Source organism: Haliotis asinina, chromosome 1, assembly GCF_037392515.1.
Source record: "Haliotis asinina isolate JCU_RB_2024 chromosome 1, JCU_Hal_asi_v2, whole genome shotgun sequence".
Classification (NCBI taxonomy): domain Eukaryota; kingdom Metazoa; phylum Mollusca; class Gastropoda; order Lepetellida; family Haliotidae; genus Haliotis; species Haliotis asinina.
In genome coordinates, this window is record NC_090280.1 from 53331055 (window position 1) to 53355774 (window position 24720).

Consider the following 24720-nt stretch of genomic DNA (forward strand, 5'->3'; position numbering starts at 1 on the left):
CTTTCAAGTTTGGATCACTTGAAACTTCGACTCCCGACCCACAATGACCAACCATCAACAACAATCGTGTGCGGACCTTGAAGGGAATATTTCATATGATATCATGCAACCAGGCAGTACAAATATGTAAACTGAGAACGTGTCTCCAATCTCTTGTATATCAACACGATCTACTCAGTTGTGTTCTTGTGTTCTCTGCAGCGATGTATTGAGTGAATATACTTCTACATGTGTATATTCAGCACTTTATGACTCAACAGCTGAACAAATATGTACTGATACTTAATGTGCATTAAACACTTGTAAACAGTTTGGAAAGAAGAAATCCTGAACACTTAACAACAGTCATACCCGTAAAGAGTGTGTATATATATCCACAATCACACGTGTTTGTATTCAGACTGCAACCATGAAGCTAACGCTGTATGCCGCTATCATCGTTCTGGTTGGGATAGCCACAGGTATGTATTCATGTGTTTGCGCTTAGATGATCGATTTCCTAGTTTTCCTAAATATCATGATCTATGAAACAACAGACTTTGGTCAAGAAGTAGCATACAACTCGTCCAAACAGACAGTCTGTAACGTTCTGGTCAGATGAATCTGCGAGTATGTCTATGAAGCGAAGGAATTAAAGAAAGAAAGAAAGAAAGAAAGAAAGAAAGAAAGGAAAGAAAGCATGTTGTTATGACAATGATGTTCACCAATGTGAACAGATATGTTATTATGCCAATAGTGTCCACTTACGACATGAACTATCATGGTGTTATAACAATTGTGTCCACCTGCGACATGAACGATCCTTTTGGTATGCCAGCTGTGTCCACTTGCGATGTTAACAATGTCAGTGGTGTCCATCTTCAGTATGAACAATAATGCTGTTCTGTCAGTTGTGTCCACCAGAAATACAATTCTGTCCACCAGAATAATCATGCTGCTATGTTAATGGTGTTTAGCTGGGATATCAACAAATGATGATGCCCTTATGTCATTGGTATTCACCAGCAATATGAGCAGTCAGGTTGTCATGTCAATGGTGTCACACTTAAAGAACTTCCTACACTTCAACAATTCATGTGGTCATGTCAAGTACATATTCTGCTACTATACGAGCACAACATCAGGTTATCTCTGACGACCATGATTGAAATTAAAATCAAACGCAATTATAAGTTAGAGAAGTTCCATAAACTTGGTACTATTTGTTTTCTTGGGCACAGTTGCGACCTTAAATCAGAACAATGTGGACTGTCCCGCGGACCGGAGGTTCCTGCATGATCTGAAGTCACTTTTGAGGTTACACCTGGGAGAGAAGATTATACCGCCTGAAACTGACTTTGCATACTGGACCAGCTCGGGTAAACGCTTAGCTAATTCTACGATGTCATACTGGATAACCGATGAAGAACCGGGATAGAACTGATCTTCAGTAGCCCATGCTTGCCGAAAGAGGCGACTAACGGGATCGGGTGGTCAGTTTCGCTGATATGGAAGACACAGGTCGACGCTCATGCTGTTGACCCCTTGATTGTGAGGTCCACACTCGATTATTTACCCTTGATTATTGACCTGCCGCCACATATCTGGAGTATTGCTGAGTACAGTGTAAAACTAACTCACTCACGTCGTCGTTTAATGAGACCTGATATTTTCTTTGATTTTCTTGTTTCATTTGGCGCTGCAGGAGCGACATTCACACGCTGGGGAAGGACAACATGTCCGAAAGGAAATGATGTCGTGTACAAAGGTACGTAAAAGCTGTGAAATCCTGTTTACGTGTGTACACTACTTAAACAAGAAACGTACAGCTGAAACTTGTTATGAGTTTATGCACTTAAGGTTCAGTAATACAGGACAGTAAAGAAAAACACCTGAATGAACATTAACGGTCCAATGCTGCAAGAAACTGTACGTCACAAATGACAAGTCTTCCAAGGTCAAGGTCGCAGAGCAGTCAGTATCTTGTGTGGCCACCGTTAGCATCAAAGGTTGCTTGGCATTGGTGTCCCATAGTTTGGACCAGATTCCGGATGAAGTGCCTTGGAATGTGTTCCCTCAACGCCACAAACAGTGCAGGTAACGTCTGTGGGTGAGGGTCACGCTGTCGCACACGACGATCCAATTCGTCCCACAAATGTTCAAGAGGGTAAAGATCCGGTGATCGTGAGGGCCAATCAAGAACCTGAACGTTGTTCTGGGCAAGGAAATCCCTGCTTATTCTTGCTGTATGCGACCAAGCATGATCATGCTGAAAAATGACGTTCTGGCGGTTCATGAAAGGAAGGACATGAGGTCTGATGATTTCATCACGGTAACGTCGAACTGTCCAATTGCCCTGAACCTGAATGAGATCTGTCCTGCCATTGTATGAAATGCTAACCCAAACCATGACACTTTCACCACTAAATCTGTCCACTTCCTGCACACAATGTGCAGCGTAGCGTTCATTACGACGTCGATGGGTCGGGACGTCGCAGCATGTAACGTGACTCGTCACAAAGCTAACAGTTTTCCACCTTTCCAGTGGTCATGGGAGATGTTGGCGACATCGTTGTAAGCGGTTCCTCACAGTCTGATCTGATCAGAGTCCTGGCACTACCGATGCTGCGAAGGATGCTGTGGTGAACCTGTTTCGCACATGTCGAAGCCGAATAAACCTGGAATGTGCGTGCAAAAGGAAACGTGTGAATTTTTGTCCCGTTCAGAATTTATTGCATTTATTGAGGAAAACAGATTTTGGTGGGTTTTGGCGAGTTGTCCTCAATGACAATGGATTCAAACTTGGAAATGCTTGCATTCAGCGTTCACCATCGATAATATCAGTATATTATACTGATTACATAGACACATGTGATTCAAATTCGAAAAGGGAAAATACTACCTATTCGTTTCTTGTTTTGAGTAGTTTACATAAGAAAGACTGGATGTGTTTAGTAGAAACGTTGATTGCACCTTTCTGAATATATATGTCATAGAGACAAACACATTTCCGCCAATAGGGGACACATTACACGTGTGAAAAACACATGCACATGCAGGTCAACATAAAGTGAGCATAAGGAATTGCTTCGGGGATGATTTGGGGCTCTGATGCGTCAAACATGGAAATAGCTCCAACGTGTCTGTCATGAAATCCTTTGGAAGCTGTATTGAGACCCTGAATGTTGTAGCCTTGATCAAAGAAGAGAGAGTGGGGTTGTGGCTCATGAGAAATTCAGTTGTGAATCAGTTGAAAAATGCAGTTGTGTTTACGTGTTTGAATCATTAGGTTGAATACCGGATATGACTCGTTGACATTATCCCGAACACCTGGTGTCAAAGTTTTCAGTGACGCTCTCCTTCAAATGTTACCGTTTTGTACACCTTTCAGATGGAAAATCTATTTAGTCTGTTTTGTTGATGTTCGACCATCTTGTAAACCCATGACGTCATTTTCTGTTCCCATTTCTCACTCACTCCACAAACCTAACGCATAATAGGGCCGGCGGTTTACGCATTCGCTCACCACACCGAAGACCCGGATTCAGGCCCATTTCCGGTAATAACCGCTATAAAAAGCGGCGTAAAACCATACTCACGCACTAACACATAACCACATGTTTCTATGTGATTCCAAAGTCTATTACGCACTGATATGTGTTTGACTAGTTGGATAGATTTTGCACAAAACACTAGGCGGTGCAAACAAATTGTCTACTTGAAATCTTATGTGTTTGTACGATGGCTGCTAAATTGAAACTTGAAAAAATACAGTATAGCATTAAACAATTTTAGAAACGAAATAACTCCCTTTGTTGACTTACTAAGTATGGTTTTATACGCTTTTAGCAATATTCCAGCAAAATCACAGCGGGGAACACCAAAATGGACTTCAAGCAATGTATGGAGAAGAATCCGAGCCTACGGTTTGACAGGAGAACCCTTGAACCACTAGATTGCCCGAAGCCCCAAGGATGTCAAATGGTTACATCATATGCAGTTCCGTCAGTAGTCATCCTCATCACCATTACTGTTAATTACGGTCAGAACTGTACCAATGTCATCAATTATGGACTAATTTCAGGTTATGCCGGTGGAAGTCATTATCAGGCGAAAGGGGGTCCGGGAACAACGCTGTGCCTCTCCGAAGCACCCATCTACGAAAAGTACACTAGTGAGGTATCAGATAGTTATATCTATGGAACTGAATATCAAACAGATAGAAAGGCATCTCCTCTTCACCGGCTGTATCAAGACGATGTCCCGTGTGTGGTGTGCTAGAGTCATCACAAAACAAGTGCCATCATGGTACCTGCCAGGAACGAGTGTTTTCCTGGATGGCACCTGGAATACAAGGGCTATCTGTTTGGTGGCCCTACTGCACACACTGCTTCCAGTGATTATGTCTGTGTAGATAGTGAACCAGAAGCTATCCCTGGGGGTAAAGCAAACACAAACGGCCATCTCTTGTATATGATCGACGCCAAATGTGGTGCCCTGCCCTGTCCCCCTTATGTCGACGGCTGGGAGTTGACATGTGCCCTTTGCACTAAATAGAAATATTGTAAACAACCTGTGTGTTATCTCAAATTCCGTATAAGTCGACTCAATGTAGCCTTAAAGGAGACTTTCCACGTTTTCTCCCGTTTGTAAATTGTTATAAAAGGAAACATCATTTGTGAATGAATTGAGGAAAACTTCTCATGTGGTATGTATCCACCAGTCCGCATATACAACAGATTCTGTATGGGTCGAAATGCGTATACTAAACTAGTGTTAAAAAGAAGGTGTCCAGGGTGTTTGACCAAACTTGAAAAGAAAAGAAAAACATCTATAAATGAACATCTATTATATTTCAAAACATACTTCTCTTTTACAGCAAATGTACACAATTTCATTTCATAATACGTCGAAAATACCGTTAGACTGACACTGAAGGACGTGGTATGGTTTTCTCCACAATGTCATCATAAGTTGAATCAATAGTAAGTGTGTCAACTATTGGTGTCAGTACACATCAAAACTCGTCGACTCATTGAGGATGTAAGCCGACGAAAGACGTTAGACGTGAATCTTGGTCATTCCCATGGGAACCATTGTTCAAACAACGATGAGATGTTATAAAGAAAGTATACAGATCGTTTGCGTTATCGTGATAGCAGACAATGCGACGTGGTAACTGCTGGTAAAATGGCCTCACAATTGGTTGCCAAAACCTTATGCCTTTGTCTTCGAGCATTCAGATTGTCATCAACAAGCAAAATTGTCGTTTTAAGGTCCCTGTCAGGCTACCGGCTCCAAACGGTTGAACGCATTTCGACGCTAAACCCACTCGTCTGTAAACACAAGACCGACCGTCATTACTCAAAACCTATTCAGGTCGTTGAACATCACACGTCGTCAATCACGCATCTGACAACGTCGATCTCCGACTGGCCCATGTCAGTCCACGACGTCGGTTATGAAGAGTCAGACGCAGTCCGCGGTAGGGTGCTCGAATACCATGTTCACTTAGTCTCCGATGCACTGTATATCGACTGATACGGTGGCCTAGTGTCGTCGCTGCCGTTGACGTCAACGTTACAAAAAGAATTCTCAGATGAATTTTGTGGCGATCATCACCGGACGTAGTCAGACGTGGTCGACCACTCCATGGTCTGTCTGACGTATTGGTAGTTTGTCTTAGTCGTTGCATCAACGTGATAACAATGGCTCTGATGCAGCCGATAGTTCTGGCAATGACGATCGACTCCTTGTTCAGCTCTCCGATAGCTCTCTCTTTCTTACGATGTGAATCAAACATGTGTTTTTCACAACTGGGTTGGTGGCGTGTCGCGTGGGCTGATTTGTAATGTCAGTATGCGTGTGCATGCTGTGTAGTTTTTTTTTGGTTTTTTAGCACTGGCTCATTTATCCTATTACATCGCTTTTAGGACTGAATATCGATATAGGTAATAGGTACCTGTAATCCTTAGCTTGATATCGATCAATCAAATACGCACCAACTCAACACCACTTTTAGCAATATTTCAGCAGTATCACTGCGGGGCATGCCAGAAATGAGCTTCACATATTGTACCCATGTGGGGAATCGAACCCTGGGTTTTAGGTGACAAGCCAACACTTTATCCATCAGGCTACCACACCGTCCTCAGGTTCATTAATGGGGTATGGTTCAGTCACTGTGAGTAGCAGACAAGCAGAGATGTGCATCAATGAGGGATCACCCAGGTCAGCATCGATATGGGATCGGATATATATATATATATATATATATGAGCATGGATACTAGCATTTGAATATACAGATCAGCATCGGTATCGGATCAAGTAGATCAACATAGATATGGAATCACATGGATCAGCATGTATGCTCAGTGTGTTTTGGTGGTTACTTCTGTACACTTTGTTACAGAGGAATGTTAGCAGGCAGCATATTTGTTCCATGTACCAACCTGGTGAGGAGTTATTGGCGTGAATAAGTGGTATCTGGAATGCAAGAGGCATATGGCAGAAATTTACCCGAACAACACAAATACGTTCAACTGTGGAACACTTGAAACTTCGACTCCCGACTCACAATGACCAACCATCAACGACAATTATGTGCGGACCTTGAAGGGAATATTTTAGATGATATCTTGCAACCAGGCAGTACAAATATGTAGACTCAGAACGTGTCAGTAGTCTCTTCTATATCAACACGATCTACTCAGTTGTTGTTCTTGTGTTCACTTCAGCGGTGTGTTGAGAGTACAAAAAGAAATTCACACACGTCAACCCTGTTGTTTAGGAATATACAAACGTATGTACATATTCAGCACTCTATGGTTCAACAGTTGGGGAAATATCTATTGATACTTAATGTGCATTAAACACTTCAAAACTGTTTGAAACGGAGACATCTTGAACACTTCACAACTGTCATACCCGTGAAGAGTGTGTATATAACCACAACCAAAGGTGTTTGCATTCAGACTTCCAACCATGAAGCTAACGCTGTCTGTTGCTACCATCGTCCTGGTTGGGACAACCAGAGGTATGTGTTCATATGTTCGCGCTTAGATGATCGATTCTCTTGTTTTCCTAAAGAACACGACAGTCTCTAAGACAACGGGCCTTTGTGATCATATCATATCATTCGTTAAAACTGACCCAGCCTGTAAGGGCTAATGAATCTGCAGGTATGTCTATCACACGAATGACTTCAAGAAACCATGTTGTTTTGACAGTGCTGTCCATCGTCTTTATTATACACAGTCATGTTGTTTTATCAGTTGTGTGTTGATACGATGTGAACAGTCATTTTGTTTTATCATTTATGTCTAGATACGATCTGACCAGTCATGTTGTTTTGTCAATTGTGTCTAGATATGATGTGAACAACCATGTTGGTTTACAGCTGTGTCAAGATAATAATCTGAACAGTCATGTTGTTTTATCAACTGTGTCTAGATAGGAAATGAATAGTCATGTTGTTTTATCAGTTGTTTCTAAGTACGATCTGAACAATCATGTTGTTTTTTTGAGTTGGTTCTAAACACCCTCTGAAAAATCATTTTGTTTTAACAGTTGTGTCTACATATGATCTAAACAATCAAGCTGTTTTATCAGTGTTGTCAAGATACGATATGGACAGTCATGTTGTTTGATCAGTTGTGTCTAGATACGATGTGAACAATCATGTCGCTTTATCAGTTGTGTCTAGATATAAGCTGAACAATCATTTTGTTTTATCAGCTGGGTCTACATACGGTCTGAGCAATCATGTTGTTTTATGAGTTGTCTCTACATGCGATCTCACCAGTCATGTTGATTTGTCAATTCTATCTAGATACGATATGAACAGTCATGTTGTTTTATCAGTTGTGAGTAGTATCTAGATACTTTATGAACAATCATGTAGTTTTATCATTTGGGTCAAGATACGATATGAACAGTCATGTTGTTTTCTCAATTGTGTCTAGATACGACATACATTGTCATGTTCTCCTATCAGTTGTGTCTAGATAAGATCTGAACAATAACGTTGTTTTCTCAGTTGGGTGTAGATACAATATGAACAGTCATGTTGTTTTATCAGTTGTGTCTAGATGTCATCTGAACAGTCATGTTGTTTTATCAGTTGTGTCTAGATGTCATCTGAACAGTCATGTTGTTTTATCAGTTGTGTCTAGATGTCATCTGAACAGTCATGTTGTTTTATCAGTTGTGTCTAGATGTCATCTGAACAGTCATGTTGTTTTATCAGTTGTGTCTAGATGTCATCTGAACAATCATGTTGTTTTATCCGTTCTGTCGAGATACGATATGAACAGTCATGCTGTTTTATCAGTAGTGTCTATATACATTATGAAGAGTCATGTTATTTTATCTGTTGTGTTTAGAGACGATCTGAACAACCATTTTGTTGTATCAGTTTTGTGTGGAGACGATATGACCAGTGAGTTTCTTTTATCAGTCGTGTGTAGATACGATATGAACAATCATGTTCTTTGATCCGATGTGTCTAGATACAGTATGAAAAATCGTGTCAAAATGTTGTGTCTATATACGATATAAAGAGTCACTTTTTATGGGTTGGGTCTAGATACGATGTGAACAGTGATGTTTTTTTCATCAGCTGGGTCTAGATGCGTTATAAAAGAGTCATGTTGTTTTGTAAGTTGTGTATAGATACGATGTGAAGCATCATGTTGTTCTATCAGTTGTGTCCAGAGACGATATAATGCATCATCTTCTTTTATCAGTTATGTCTAAATGCGAGCTAAACAATCACGTTGTTTTTTCACTTCTGTCTAGATACGATCCGATCAATAACGTTGTTTATCAGTTTCGTCTAGATACGATATGAACAGTCATGTTGTTTTATCAGTCTTTTGCAGATTCGATATGAACAGTCATCTTGTTGTGTCTGGATATGACATGAATAGTCATGTTGTTTTATCAGTTGTGTCTAAATGTGAGCTAAACAATCACGTTTTTTTCTCAGTTGGGTGTAGATACCATATGAACAGTCACGTTGTTTTATCATTTGTGTCTAGATACAATATGAACATTTATGTTGTTTTATCAGTTGTGTGTAGACACGATCTGAACAACAATATTGTTTTATCATTTTGTTCTAGATACGATATGAACAGTAATCTTGTTTTATCAGTTGTGTCTAGATACGACCTGAAGAATAACGTTATTTTCTCAGTTGGGTGTAGATACGATATGAAGAGTCATGTTTTTTTATCAGTTATGTCTAGATACGATAGAGATAGTCTTGTTGTATTATCAGTGGTGTGTAGATACGATACAAACAGTGATGTTGTTGTATCATTTGTGTCTAGAGACGATTTGAACCATCATATTGTTTCATCAGTTGTGTCTAGATACGATATGAACAATCATGCTGTTTTTCAGTTGTCTAGATATGATATGAACAATCATATTTTTAGTGAATAACGTCCACCTGCGATATGAATAATCACGTTGTTGTGTCAGTTGTGTCGAAAATAAAGAAGGGAGTTCCTACTCTGGGTATTATTTGTTTCGTTGACACAGCTGCTGCCCTGAATCCGAACAATGCGGACTGTCCCGCGGACCGGAGGTTCCTGCATGACCTGAAGTCACTGTTGAGGATACACCTGGGAGAGAAGATTATACCGCCTGAAACTGACTCTTCACAATGGACCAGAACGGGTAAACGATTAAGTTAACCTTACAATGTTATACTGAATTCACCGGTGAAAACCGGATTACACTTGATGCTTGTGGTAAGAGGCGATTAACAGGGGGTCAGGCTCGCTGACTTACAAGACACGGGTCGAGGCTCATGCTGGTGACCCCTGGATTGTATGGTCCACACTCGATTATTTACAAACCGCCGCCATGTATGTGGAATATTGTTGAATAGGGCGTAAACTAACTCACGCACTTGTACTCCATTACTATCTGATATTTTCTTTGATATTTGTTTCACTTGGAGTAGGAGGAGCGACATTCACACGCTGGGGAAAGACAACATGTCCCAAAGGAAATGATGTCGTGTACAAAGGTACGTAAAAGTGGTGAAATCCTGTTTACATATATGCATAAGTCTTGATTTGTTTAGTAGAAAGGTTGATTGCACGTTTCTGAATATATATGTGATGGAGACAAAAAGGCCTCCACCAATAGGGGACACACCCGGTCGTGCACGTAAGACGTGTCACAAACACATGTACAGACAAGTCAACATAAAGCCAGCATTAGGAATTGCTTCGGGCATCATTTTGGGCTCTGATGCGTCAAACGTGCAAATATCTCCAATGTGTCTGTCATAAAACGCTTTGGAAGGTGTATTGAGACCTTGAATGATGTAGTCTTGATGAATGTACTTTTGTGTATGCTGTTGTGGCTCACGTCAATTTCAAGTGTGAATCGGTTGAAAATGCAGTTGTGCTCCCGTGTTTGAATCATTAGGTTGAGTACCAGATATGCTGATCTTATTCACAACACCCGGTCTCAGACTCTTCAGTGACACTTTCCTTCAGTTGTTACCGTTTTGTACACCGTTCCGATGTGGAATTTATTTAGCCTCTTTTGTTGATGTTCAGTCAGTGTTCATCCTCATCATTATCATCGTCATCATCAATATTGTTAATTATGTACAGAATTCGAAGGGCACCCGTACAATATCAATTATGGTTGGACTAATTTCAGGTTATGCCGGTGGAAGTCATTATCAGGCAAAACGGGGTCCGGGAACAACGCTGTGCCTCCCCGAAACACCCATCTACGAAGAGTACACTAGTGAGGCATCAGACAGTTATATCTATGGCACTGAGTATGAAACAGATAGAGAGGCATCTCCTCTCCATCGGCTGGATGAAGACGATGTCCCGTGTGTAGTGTGCCAGAGTCATCACAAAACAAGTGCCATCATGCCAAAGAAGGTATGCAGGGTGTTTGACCAAACTTGAAGAGAAAAGAATAACATATGTAAATTAACATCTAGTATATTTTAAAACATAGTTCAGTTTTACAGCAAATGTACACAATTTCTTTTCATAATACATCGAAAAAAACGTTAGACTGACACTGAAGGACGTGGTATGTTTTTCTCCACAATGTCATCATATGTTGAATCAATAGTAAGTGTGTCCACTATTGGCATCAGTACACATGAAAACTCGTCGACTCACTGAGGATGTAAGCCGACGAAAGACGTTAGGCGTGATTCGTGGTCATTCCCGTTGGAACCATTGTTCCAGCTGTTTAGTCTTCTGATTTGTAGGTAGTCCCATAAGTGTTCTATCGGTTTCATGTCGCAGTAAAGACTGGACACAGCAAAGCTGTATGCGTTATCGTGTTGGCAGATAATGCCACGTGCTAACTGCTGGAAAACTGGCCTCACAATTGGTTGCCAAAACTTTATCACTGTATATTCGAGCATTCATATTGTCATTAATAAGCAAAATTCTGGATTCTAGATCGCCGCAGATCCCATCCCTATGAAGGATAGGGTTTGAACGCATTTCGGCGCTAACCACAAATCCTATTCACACATCACACATCGTCAATCACGCATCTGACAACGTCGATCCGGGCTGGCCCATGTCCAGCGACGTCGGTTTTGAAGAGTCAGACGCAGTCCGCGGTAGTAATCGTTGCATCAGTGTGATGACAATTGCTCTGATGCAGCTGAAAGCTCTGGCAATAAACCCCTGGTTCAGCCATTCCCTTAGATCTCCCTCTCTTTCTCTTACGATTTGAATCAAACATGTGTTGTTCACATCTGGGTTGCTGGCATGTCGCGTGGGCTGATTTGTGATGTCAGTATGCATGTGCATTTCGTTGCACATCAGAAAAAGTCGTTTTGCGTTTTTCGCGGGTTTGGTTTGTTCCCGGATGTGTTGGTATGTGTAACATCTCTCAGTATGTGTCGGTATGTGTGACATCTGTGTCGGTATGTGTGAGATCTACTCTGCGGTAGGGTCGAAGTGCTCGAATGCCATTTTCTCCTTGTATACTGTATATTGACTGATACGGTGGCCTAGTGTCGTCGCTGTCGTTGACGACGTTACAAAAGGAATTCTCAGATGAATTGTCCGAATGTGGCGACGTTGTCAGATGTGTTTGACCACTTCAAGGCCTGTCTGACGTATTGGCAGTTTGTCTTAGTCGTTGCATCAGTCCGATGGCTATTGATCTGATGTAGCTGAAAGTTCTGGGCAATGACGAAAAGCTCCTTGTTTAACCATTCCGGTAGCTCTCTCTCTGTATCTCTTATGATTTGAATCAAACATGTTTTTCACAACTTTGTTGCTGGCGTGTTGCGTGAGCTGATTTGTAATATCAGTGTGTACGTGTATTTCGTGTTACATCCGAAAAAGTTGTTTTGCGTTTTTCGCGGGTTTGGTTTGTTCCCGGATGTATCGGTGTGTGTAACATCTCTCAGTATGTGTACGTATGTGTAACATCTACTCTGAGGTAGGGTCGTCGTGCTCTGATACGGTGGCCTAGCGTGGTCGCTGTCGTTGACGTTGACGTTACAAAAAGAATTCTCAAATGAATTGTCCGAATGTGGTGACGTTGTCAGATGTGTTTGACCACTTCAAAGCCTGTCTGACGTATTGACGATGGTTTTCGCGGGTTTCTGAATATCGATATAGGTCCCTATAACCCTTAACTAAATAATGATCGATTTTCTAGGAATATCGGAGACATAGTTATGAGGAAATATGCCCCAACTCAACATATTTCACATCACGGTGTTTGTTGGAATTATTAGCAACAACATCCTGAAAATAATTTAGAAGTAGACCATTAAATGTAAGAAAATTACAGACTGTGTGAGGAACGTCTTTCCTCTAACAAAGGTTCATGTATGACATTATCAAAATGCAATTTTCATGTCGATTAAAATCTTTTCCGATCGAAAATGTTTCAGATCATTGGTGTTTTGGGGGTCAGACCAAAGCGGTTTTTCACATTTTGGACCTTGAGTGGTCAGGTGAATTTAAGGCATAAACTATGTTGAACAAGGGCTCGAATCTCCTATTCAGTCTGACAGTTTAGTTTGTCACGCCCAGATTCGTGGTCTTCATGACACTGGAGAATATCAACACAGTTCTCTTTGGCTTATCTACAACTCACAGAAATACATACATACAGGCGAGTAATGGGATTGGGTGGTCAGGCTCGCTCACATGTCATCGTGTTCTAATTTTGTAAATCGACGCTCATGCTGTTGATCACTGGAATGTCTGATCCAGAGTGGAATATCTAAAAACAGCTTGAATGTTGCTGAGTACGGCAACCACACGTCAGCATGCCTTAAACGGGTCATCGTTATACATTAAATTCAAAAATAATACTTACAGTTTTGTACACATATGTAAACGCAAACATTTTCTTGGGGTTGCACATTGGTTCTGGAATGTTTTATAAGATCATGCTTGACCAAACGCAACCAAAACTGATTTGGAACGGTGTTATCAATCAGGATTGTTATGATGTACGTGAATCTCATGCAGCACGAATATCAGGTTTCTCATGAGCAAAGCATTAGTACAGCATGTGACTATGAAAGATCTAAATGAATATCACAATTTCATCCACGATCTTTGATAGTATAGTACAGGAAAATGGGACGTCTCAACGCTGTCGATCGAAATCAGGCAATTGGATGATTGCACGCTGGCGAATCAGAGAGTGAGGTGGCGAGGATCTTCATCGTTCATCCCATTACATTAACTCGATTGTGGGATCGATTTCGTCAAATAAATCCGACAACTGGCCGTCTAAGATAAGAAAGACCTAGAGTTCCCACACCTGCCCAAGATCGGTAGATCCGGGTAACCCACCTACGTGACTGCCATCGTATCGCATGAGACACAGCACAAGAACAGTTTGGAGCCCGAAGAGTGTCCGATCAGACAATTAGGAACCGTCTCCGAGAAGTAGGAATACGTGCCAAAAGTCAAAAAGTTGTCTCCCTCCTAAACACGACTACATCGACGTCAACGAGTGAGATGGTCTAACACGGTGCTGTCATGGAACCAGACAAACTGGAGGCACATATATGGTTTAGCGATGAATCCCGTTATCTCCTCAGGCAACGTGATGGTAGAGACCGTGTCTACAGACGACGTCATGAACGTTTTGCTCCTAACTGCATCGTGCAGGTGAACAACTTCGATGGCGAGTGTGTTATGGTGTGGAAGAGAATCTCATACACCCACAGATTGGAACTTGTGGTGCTTGTCCAAGGAAATCTGACGGCCAATCGATACATCGACCAGGTTCTCCGTCCGCACGTTCTTCACCTTGTTGACTGTCAACGGCAGCTCTCCCAACAGGACAACGCCAGGTCCCACACAGCACGTGCCACCGTGGACTAGCTGGCCAATAACAACATCAATACCCTCCCCTGCCCCTCCAGATCGCCGCATCTAAATCCCATCGAACACCTTTGGGATCAGATCGATAGACGGGTACGTCGACATCGTAATCCACCACATAATCTTCAATAGTTGTTCCACATGCTGCAGGAGGAATGGAGACGAATTCCACAACAAAACATCCAACGACTGATTCGATCTGTACCCAGGAAGTGTCGAGCAGTGGTAGCAGTTGGAGGTGGTCATACGAGGTACTGACGTCAACACCACCTGTTGGACAGCAGTAATAACTGTGATGACTGGTATTCTCATGAAATATGGACAAGACAGCAATGCATTACTCCACAAAATTTCATTTACGTATCTTTGATCTACACGTTCTTAAATTTAGGTTTTTTCGTTTCAGTGTACATTCCAGCAAGATGTTGGTGCAAAGAGCTTTTGGGGAAACGGTATGTTTTCAAATGACTCCAAGACTACTTTCTAGTTTGGTGTGGACGGAATGAGTGGAATTACCTTCGACAAAAGGGTCGTTTGGGGAGGTTCAGAAATGAGTGGGTTTACGTCACTTTTAGCAATATTTCAGCAGTATCACTGCGGGGCATGCCAGACATGAGCTTCACATATTGTACCCATGTGGGGAATCGAACCCTGGGTTTTGCGTGAGAAGTCAACACTTTAACCGCAAAGCTACAACACTGTCCTCAGGTTCATTAATGGGGTATGGTGCAGTCGCTGTGAGTAGCAGACAAGCAGAGATGAGCATCGATGCAGGATAACCCAGGTCAGCATCGATATGGGATCACATAGATACTAATATTGGAACATACAGATCAGCATCGATATGGGAGATTAACATAGATATCGGGACACGTACATCACAATCGATTTGGGATCACATGCATTAACATCAATAAACGGATCACACAGATCAGCATTGATATGCAATTATACAGATGGGCATCGATATGGGATCACACAGAACAACACTGATATGGGATCATATAATCAGCATTCATATGGCATCACATACATCATCATCTACACAGAATCACTTACATCAAAATCGATATAGGAGCACACAGATCAACATCGACATAGAATCACATAGATAAGCATCGATGTGGGATCATATAGAAAAGAATCGATACGAGATCACATAGCACATTGATGTGGGATCACATAGATCAACATCAAAAAGGGATTACATAGATCAGCATCGATATAGAATCACATAGATCAACATGGATATAGCATCACACAGATCAACATCGACATGGTATCATACAGATCAACATCAATATGGCATCATATAGATCAGCATCCATATGGGATCACATAGATCAGCATCTATATGGGATCACATGGACCAGCATGGATATGGTACCATATAGATCAGCATGTATGTACAGTGTGTTTGGCGGTTACTTCTGAACACTTGGTTATATAGCAATGTTTAGCAGACAGCATATTTGTTCCATGTACCAACCTGGTGAGGAGTTATTCCCTCGCTAGGTGCTATCTGGAATGCAAGAGACACATCGCAGTAATTTCCCTGAACAACACAAACAAGTACAACTTTTGAACACTTAAGCATTGGACTCCCGACCCACAATGACCAACCATCAACGACAATGGTGTGCGGACATTGAAGGGAATATTTTATATGATATCTTGCAACCAGGCAGTACAAATATGTAGACTCAGAACGTGTCAGCAATCTCTTGTATATCAACACGATCTACTCAGTTGTTGTTCTTGTGTTCACTTCAGCAATGTGTTGAGAGTACAAAGAGAAATTCACACACGTCAGACCATTGTTTATGCTAATGTATATATGTGTTCAGCGCTCTATGGTTCAACAGCTGAGCAAATATGTACTGATACTTAATGTGCATTAAACACTTGAAAACTGTTTGAAACGGAGACATCTTGAACACTCCACAACTGTCAAACCCGTGAAGAGTGTGTATATAACCACAACCAGACGTGTTTGTATTCAGACTGCAACCATGAAGCTACCGCTGTATGTTTCTACGATCGTCCAGGTTGGGATAGCCACAGGTATGTATTCATGTGTTTGATACGATCTGTTCCTTTATCAGTTGTCTCTACATATAATCTGAACAGTCATGCTGTTTTATCAGTTGTGTCTACATAGGATATTGTTTCCTTGGTCACAGCTGTGGTCTTGAATCCGAACAATGTGGACTGTCCCGCGGACCGGAGGTTCCTGCATGACCTGAAGTCACTGTTGAGGATACATCTGGGAGAGAAGATTATACCACCTGAAACTGATTCTTCACACTGGACCAGATCGGGTAAACGATTAAGTTAACCTTACAATGCCATACTGAATTCACCGGTGAAAAAAAACAGATTAGAATTGATGCTTGTCGTAAGAGACGACTAACGGGATCGGGAGATCAGACTCGCTGACGTGGAAGACACAGGTCGATGCTCATGCTGGTGAACCCTGGATTGTGGGGTCCACACTCGATTATTTACAAACCGTCGCCATGTATCTAGAATATTGTTGAATACGGCGTAAACTAACTGACTCACTTGTACTGCATTACTGTCTGATTTGTTCTTTGATATTTGTTTCACTTGAAGCAGGAGGAGCGACATTCACACGCTGGGGAAAGACAACATGTCCCAAAGGAAATGATGTCGTGTACAAAGGTACGTAAAAGTGGTGAAATCCTGTTTACATATATGCATAAGTCTTGATTTGTGTACTAGAAACGTTGATTGCACCTTTCTGAATATATATGTGATGGAGACAAAAAGGCCTCCACTAATAGGGGACACACCCGGTCGTGCACGTAAGACGTGTCACAAACACATGTACAGACAAGTCAACATAAGGCCAACATAAGGAATTGCTTCGGGCATCATTTAGGGCTCTGATGCGTCAAACGTGCAAATATCTCCAATGTGTCTGTCATAAAACGCTTTGGAAGCTGTATTGAGATCTTGAATGATGTAGCCTTGATCAATGAACATTTGAGTATGCTGTTGTGGCTCACGTCAAATTCAAGTGTGAATCGGTTGAAATGCAGTTGTGCTCCCGTGTTTGAATCATTAGGTTGTGTGCCAGATATGCTGATCTTATTCCCAACACCCGGTCTCATACTATTCAGTGACACTTTCCTTCAGTTCTTACCACTTTGTACACCGTTCCGATGTGGAATTTATTTAGCCTCTTTTGTTGATGTTGTGGAATTTTGTAGACCCATGACGACAATGAATGTGGGCAATCGAACCCGTGTCTTTCGGGTGACGAGGGAACGCTGTCACCACTAGACTGCCCCAAATCTCCAAAGATGATAATGGCTACATCGCGTGCAGTTCAGTCAGTGTTTATCCTCATCATTATCATCGTCATCATCAATATTGTTAATTATGTACAGAATTCGAAGGGCCCCCCGTATCTTATCAATTATGGTTGGACTAATTTCAGGTTATGCCGGTGGAAGTCATTATCAGGCGAAAGGGGGTCCGGGAACAACGCTGTGCCTCCCCGAAGCACCCATCTACGAAAAGTACACTAGTGAGGCATCAGGCAGTTATATCTATGGCACTGAGTATCAAACAAATAGAGAGGCATCTCCTCTTCATCGACTGTTTGAAGACGATGTCCCGTGTGTGGTGTGCCAGAGTCATCACAAAACAAGTGCCATCATGGTACCTGCCAGGAACGAGTGTTTTCCTGGATGGCACCTGGAATACAAGGGCTATCTGTTTGGTGGTCCTACTGGTGACACTGGTTCTAGTGATTATGTCTGTGTAGATAGTGAACCAGAAGCTATCCCTGGGGGTAAAGCAAACACAAACGGCCATCTCTTGTATATGATCGACGCCAAATGTGGTGCCCTGCCCTGTCCCCCTTATGGCGACGGCTGGGAGTTGACATGTGCCCTTTGCACTAAATAGAAATATTGTAAACAAGCTGTGTGTTTTCTGCAAATTCTGTATAAGTCTGTGTATTGAGCGAATTATTTCAGTATTGACCATGACTGTCGTACATGTAGATTAGATTCAACAATAGGGACTTGTATTGCTGAAAATAGTACGTCCTGGGTCCAACAAGTGTGCACTGATATCCATATACATATAAAGAAGGAAAGGGATGTAACGCACTCAAAATTGTCAAACACCCCACTCTCGATTATGGGCGAATTCTGAGTGGGAACTTGTAGAAAATACAGCCGCGATTCTTACTGAAATAAGGCCAGAAACATTCCCAGATACATTCCCTCAACAGGCTTGCACCAACACGATATATCACGCCACGAAATATAAATAATACTATTATGTTTCAAAATATAGTTCAGATTTACAGCAAACGTACACAATTTCATTTTATAATACGTCGAAAGTATCGTTAGACTAACACTGAAGGACGTGGTATGGTTTTCTCCACTATGTCATCATATATTGAATCAATAGTAAGTGTGCCCACTACTGGCGTCAGTACACGTCAAAACAATTCGACTCACTGAGGATGTAAGCCGACGAAAGACGTCAGGTGTGATTCATGGCCAGATCCATGGGAACCATTGTTCCAGCTGTTCAGTCTTCTGATTTGTAGGTAGTCCCATAAGTGTTCTATTGGATTCATGTCGGAGAACAGACTGGCCACTGCAAAACAACCATGTGGGCGTTATCAAGAAAGTTGTTTGTCAGTCTAGCAGCCGCATGAGGCCTTGCGTCATCATGTTGGCAGATAATGGGACGTTGTAATTGCTGGAGAAATAACCTCACAATTGGTTGCCAAAACCTTATCCCTGTATCTTCGGGCATTCAGATTGTCAGCAATATGCAAAATTCTCGTTTTGAGATCGCCACAGATCCCATTCCTATCACGTTACTGGCTTCAAACAGTTTGAACGCATTTCGGCGCTGAACCCACTCGTCTGTTAACACAAGCCCGACCGTCATTACTCAAAACCTACTGAGGACGGTGAACATCACACGTCGTCAATCACGCATCTGCCAGCGTCCATCCCGACTGGCCCATGTCAGTCTACGACATCGGTTTTGAAGAGTCAGACGCAGTCCGTGGTAGGGTCGTCGTGGTCGTATGCCATGTTCTTCTAGTACACTGTATATCGACTGATACGGTGGCCTAGTGCCGTCGCTGCTGTTGACGTCGACGTTACAAAAAGAATTGTCCAGATGTGGAAATCATCACCGGACGTTGTCAGACGTGGTCGACCACTTCAAGGCCTGTCTGACGTACTGGCAGTTTGTCTTAGTCGTTCCATCAGTATGATGACAATTTCTCTGATGCAGCTGAAAGTTCTGGCAATGACCATAAGCTCATTGTTCAGCCATAGCGTGCTCTCTCTCTCTTACCATTCGAATCAGCTCTCTCTTTCTCACGATGTGAATCAAACATGTGTTTTACACAACTAGTTTCCTGGTGTGTCGCGTGGGCTGATTTGTAATGTCAGTATGCATGTGCATTTCGTGTTGCATTAGAAAAAGTAGTTTTGCGTTTTTGCGGGTTTGGTTTGTTCCTGGATGGGTCGGTACGTGTGACATCTCTCAGTATAGTTTTATCACTTTATCTTTAATTATGTGAATCCTTATGCAATATTCCTCGGTGTGTAGTTCTTTTAGCACTGATTCATTTATCCTATTATATTGCTTTTAGGACTGAATATCGATATAGGTCCCTATAACCCTTAACTAAATAATGATCGAATTTCTAGGAATATGGGAGACGTAGCTGTGAGGAAATATGCCCCAACTTAACATATTTCACATCACGGTGTTTGTTGGGATTATTAGTAACAGCATCCTGAACATAATTTAGAAGCAGACCATTACATGTCCGAATATTGCAGATTGTGTGAGGAATTTAAAACTTACTTTTTTCACAAAGGTTCATATACGACATTAACAAAATGCAATTTTCATATGAATTAAAATCTTTTCCGATCGAAGATGTTTCAGATTATTGGTGTTTTTTGGCCAGACCAAATCGCTTTCTCACACTTTGGACCTTGAATCTAAGGCTCAAACTATGCTGAAAAAGGGTTCGAATCTCCTATTCAGTCTGACATTATGGTTTGCCACGCCCAGATTCGTGCTCCACTTTTAGCAATATTTCAGCAGTATCACTACGCATCATGCCAGAAATGGGCTTCACATATTGTACCCTTGTGGGGAATTGAACCCAGGGTTTTGACAAGCCAACGCTTTAACCTCAAGGCTCCCACACCTCTCTCGGGTTCATTAATAGGGTATGGTGCAGTCACTGTGAGTAGCAGACAAACAAAGATGTGCATCAATGAGGGATCACCCAGGTCAGCATCGATATGGGATCGGATATATATGAGCATCGATACTAGCATTTGAATATGCAGATCAGCATCGGTATGGGATCAGATAGATGAACATCAATAAGGAATCACATGGATCAGTATCTATATTGCATCACCTAGGTCAACATCCGTTTGGCATCATATAGATCAGCATCGAGACTAGTATTGGAATATACAGATCAGCATCGATAGGGATCACATAGATCAACATCAACAATAGATTTTGAGAGATCAGCACTGATCTGGAATTACACAGGCTGACATCGACATGGGATCACACAGATCAACATACTTATGGGATTATGGTTATCCATATGGGATCACACATACTTATGAATCTTGATAATATTATGAATTATACAGTACAATGTATCCGCCCTAATATGCTCAATATCTGTTGATCATTGTTTGACCATCACCGTCACTTTCACCGATTTGCGAATGCCTTTCAGTTCAGAACAATTATGTAAACAAATGTATCAGATTGGTATAAACAGTAGTAATGTGTTGGTAATTAAGAACATAATACTGAGTGCAATTGGGTGATTTCGTAATTTGTATACACATCACATGTTCAACATTCGGGTTTGAAGCATCCATAAAAGAGTGATGTACGCATTGTCTGTTATTTCATATGGATTAAAGTGGCCAAAGGTAGTTTGTATATTATTCAGTTCACGAGTAATATGTATATAGAAACTATTTACAGAACTTGTATTGTTTTTTACCGCTACAAGGAATAAAGTCAACATTCCATGGGTTAACTTACTGTTATAAAATCTCGAATGAGATTGACACAGTACAGTAAATGAACCATATTATTTTCCCTAGCCCCGCCTACAGTGCTCTAAATAGGTCATCCGAGTTAGTCAGTAGTCCATGCTTGTCATAATAACCAAATAACGGCATCGGGTGGTCAGGCTCGCTGACTTGCGTTGAACGATGCTCATGCTGTTGATCACTGGCTTGTGGAGTCCAGACTCGAATATTTGCTGATCGTCGTCTTTTTCCTGGAGTACTTTCGAGTACAGCATTAAACAACAATAACTCAATAAGTTAATCAATCATTTTATTCTGAACATAGCTTTAAGTCGTAATACTTTATTGGAACAGGTCTTACATTTGCCAATTTCGACATAATAGGGAACGAGACAACATTTACAGGAAGGAAACTCAGTGTTATAATTACCATAAACCAACATGTATTTAGTCCGTGTGCAAGTCCAATCGGTATCCTCTTCTCTTCTCTAAATTGGGATGCTATAGTATACTTCCCTATTACTGCAGCTGTGTAGGTACAAGGTACTACCTTTACACTGTGTTTCATGGGATTAGTGATATTAGAGACTACCCCACCGTCGCTCTTTCGCTGGACCCTACTGGGTCAGGTCCTGCTTTGAGGAACAACACATCTTTGTTAACGTAACACTGAACTTGACGTTGCTGATGACATAGATGAGGAAGTCATTAGTGGAGTTAATGGACCAACCGAGAGACGTCAAAGAATGCATCATGTTTCTGAAATTTTTCTCCGGTTCCGTACGCCCAAATCGTTGTGGATTGTGTGTTTCGAGAACATGTACAGAGATAAACGGAATATACACGACTAAGAAAAACTCTGAAATTGTCGTCAAGGTCAATGTCACCTTCCAGTGTTCCTGTTCAGCTGGACCCATGAAGAATAGGCCTTTAGCAACCCATGCTTGCCACAGAAGGCGACTATGCTTTTCGTAAGAGGCGACTAACGGGATCGGGTGGTCAGGCTCGCTGACTTGGTTGACACATGTCATCAGTTCCCAATTGCTCAGATCGATGCTCATGTTGGTAGTCACTGGATTGTCTGGTCCAGACTCGACTATTTACAGACCACCACCATATGGCTGGAATATTGCTGAGTGTGGCGTAAAACTAAACTCACCCCTCACCCCTGTTCAGCTGTGCCAAAGAGGGACTTCCGTTGACGTCTGATTACAGCCAACTAAATCCAGATACCAATGTTCAATGCCAGAAGAAGACACGGTGCAATATATCTGAGAAATATTTTAATTACTATATTGTCGTAAGTTTTAGAAATGACAACGTGTTTAATGGACTTCCCAAACAAAGCGCGTTTGAAATATTTTAGGAATGTGCAACATACATATGATAAGAAACAGAGCAATGCTCAATGAGTGATGAAGAAAGTCTTTGCCTTGCTCGGAAAGGATATGACAATCAGTCTCTCAAGAGCCAAAAGACAGATGATGATTGCGGACACTTTGGGAAAGGCGAGTCCCATGTAGTGCTTAGTTGAAACAGTCAAAACAGATGACAAGTAATTAGAATACATGACGTCATACTGCGTTCATATGTCAGCTGGCAGTCGCAGGATTCCACAGAGGAGGAACCCACAGTCACATATCGGTAGGATATGCGACGTAACGATTTGTGTAGAAGTACACAACATCCGATGACATTCATCACTAAACCGGAAATACAAACGATGGGCCTTAGGATACGATTAACATAAAATGTTGTTCTTTCTACTGTGTGGGTGGTGACGATTCCTGGTGTTTTATGAGGCCTTTGCTTTGCTGGAGGTGATGAGGATACATTTCTATGAGTTGCCAACGAAGATACTGTGATGTTACTGCTCTCCCTAAAGGCAACAAGGAACTGGAGGATGAACACTTTTAAACTCAGTGGGATCATTTCCAAGTTTGGTGGTTTTCTCTACAACAGACAAAGGTTACATAACAGACGAACGTAATGTGAATGTATGTATAGGAGAAAACATGCCTCTGAGGTTTCGGTAGACAAGGGTTTGGAGGGAAATTTTCCGACCTGGATGATTTTACATTTTTCTACCAAAACTGAGGAGAAGTGTTTTCTTTAACATATATACCGTCAATGATGGGTAATTACAATGTAGATGAGCATTTAATGAAGCTACATAACAATGACTGAAGCGTGCGTAAAATCAATTTAACGACAGTAACTATATATAATAGTTTAACCCCACCACCTTTGTCGATCCGGTGGCCGTGCGGAAGAGCGTTTGCTATTAAACACAAATGTTTTGCGATTTGCGGTTCAACACCCCCTTCTGAAAACATTTGAATTGTGAGTTTAATCTTGAAAGATTTGAATGTTGATGTTCATATAAAGTTAGGAAAAGTAAAATCTGGGAAGTGGTCTTACTAACGAAAAGTAAAACCTGGGAAGAGGTCTTTCTAGCGAAAAGTAAAATCTGTCCCTCCAAAACAAAAACCTCAAATACGGTTATTCTGGGAAGGCAAGAGATGACCTAATATGTGTATTGGAGAAACGACGCCGCCGAGGTTTTGGTAGACAATGTAAAACTGGAGTGGGAGGGACCCCACCCCGATTATAACGAGCTGATTGCTATAACGCGTCCTTGGAGCTACAGCATAAAGCACAATTCTTAGCGATAACTTCTTTGTGAGGCATTTAGAAGTTTGGAATGATAACAAGATATGGGTGCATGAAATCTTTTCTCTGTTTTGCCAATAATGCCTGTCGTTGAAATGGTCGTTACTTAATGGTCCCAAAGAGTTCGTAACAAAGGTGGATTGTACGATGACCAAGCACCAAGTAACCTGACCCCCCTCAGACACAATCCGTCATGCCATACATTCTAAGAACACAACCCTTAGACGGACCGGATCTCTATTCATAAACAATCTAGATTGTTCTATACTTTATGAAGAGGTGCAGACAGCATGACCTTAAGTGAGACGTCATATACTGTCTCTGTTTGATGATGTCGTAAAATGATTCACAATGCATCTACTTCACCGGTTACACATGTTATGTGTTTTTAAGCATATTCAGCGTAGTTCTGTAACGCAGAATGAGACTGATATAATATCAGTTCCAAACCAGACCACCAAACCCTTCTAGCGGCAGAGCCTCGTTTTGAGATCGCCATAATTTCCTGGTGTCAGTTTGTCAGAGCACGCTTTACGACGTGTTTGAAAGAATTATGAGCATGGTGTTGCAATATACAAGTGCGCAGATGCATCGGAT

General features: G+C 41.6%; 1 protein-coding gene and 2 pseudogenes across 1 annotated transcript; 2 read left to right on the plus strand and 1 right to left on the minus strand.

Moving 5' to 3' along the window:
- Positions 1-409: 409 nt before the first annotated feature.
- LOC137273687 (uncharacterized) lies at positions 410-4536 on the plus strand (annotated as a pseudogene).
- An 11824-nt stretch (positions 4537-16360) lies between these two features.
- Positions 16361-20310, plus strand: LOC137280734 (uncharacterized). Its single transcript, XM_067811957.1, has 4 exons — positions 16361-16417; positions 16537-16674; positions 16970-17038; positions 17820-20310. The coding sequence occupies exons 1-4, from the start codon at positions 16366-16368 to the stop codon at positions 18290-18292; spliced, it is 732 nt and encodes a 243-aa protein (XP_067668058.1). The 5' UTR covers positions 16361-16365; the 3' UTR covers positions 18293-20310.
- Positions 20311-22067: 1757 nt separating this feature from the next.
- LOC137273697 (uncharacterized) lies at positions 22068-24622 on the minus strand (annotated as a pseudogene).
- Positions 24623-24720: the final 98 nt, after the last annotated feature.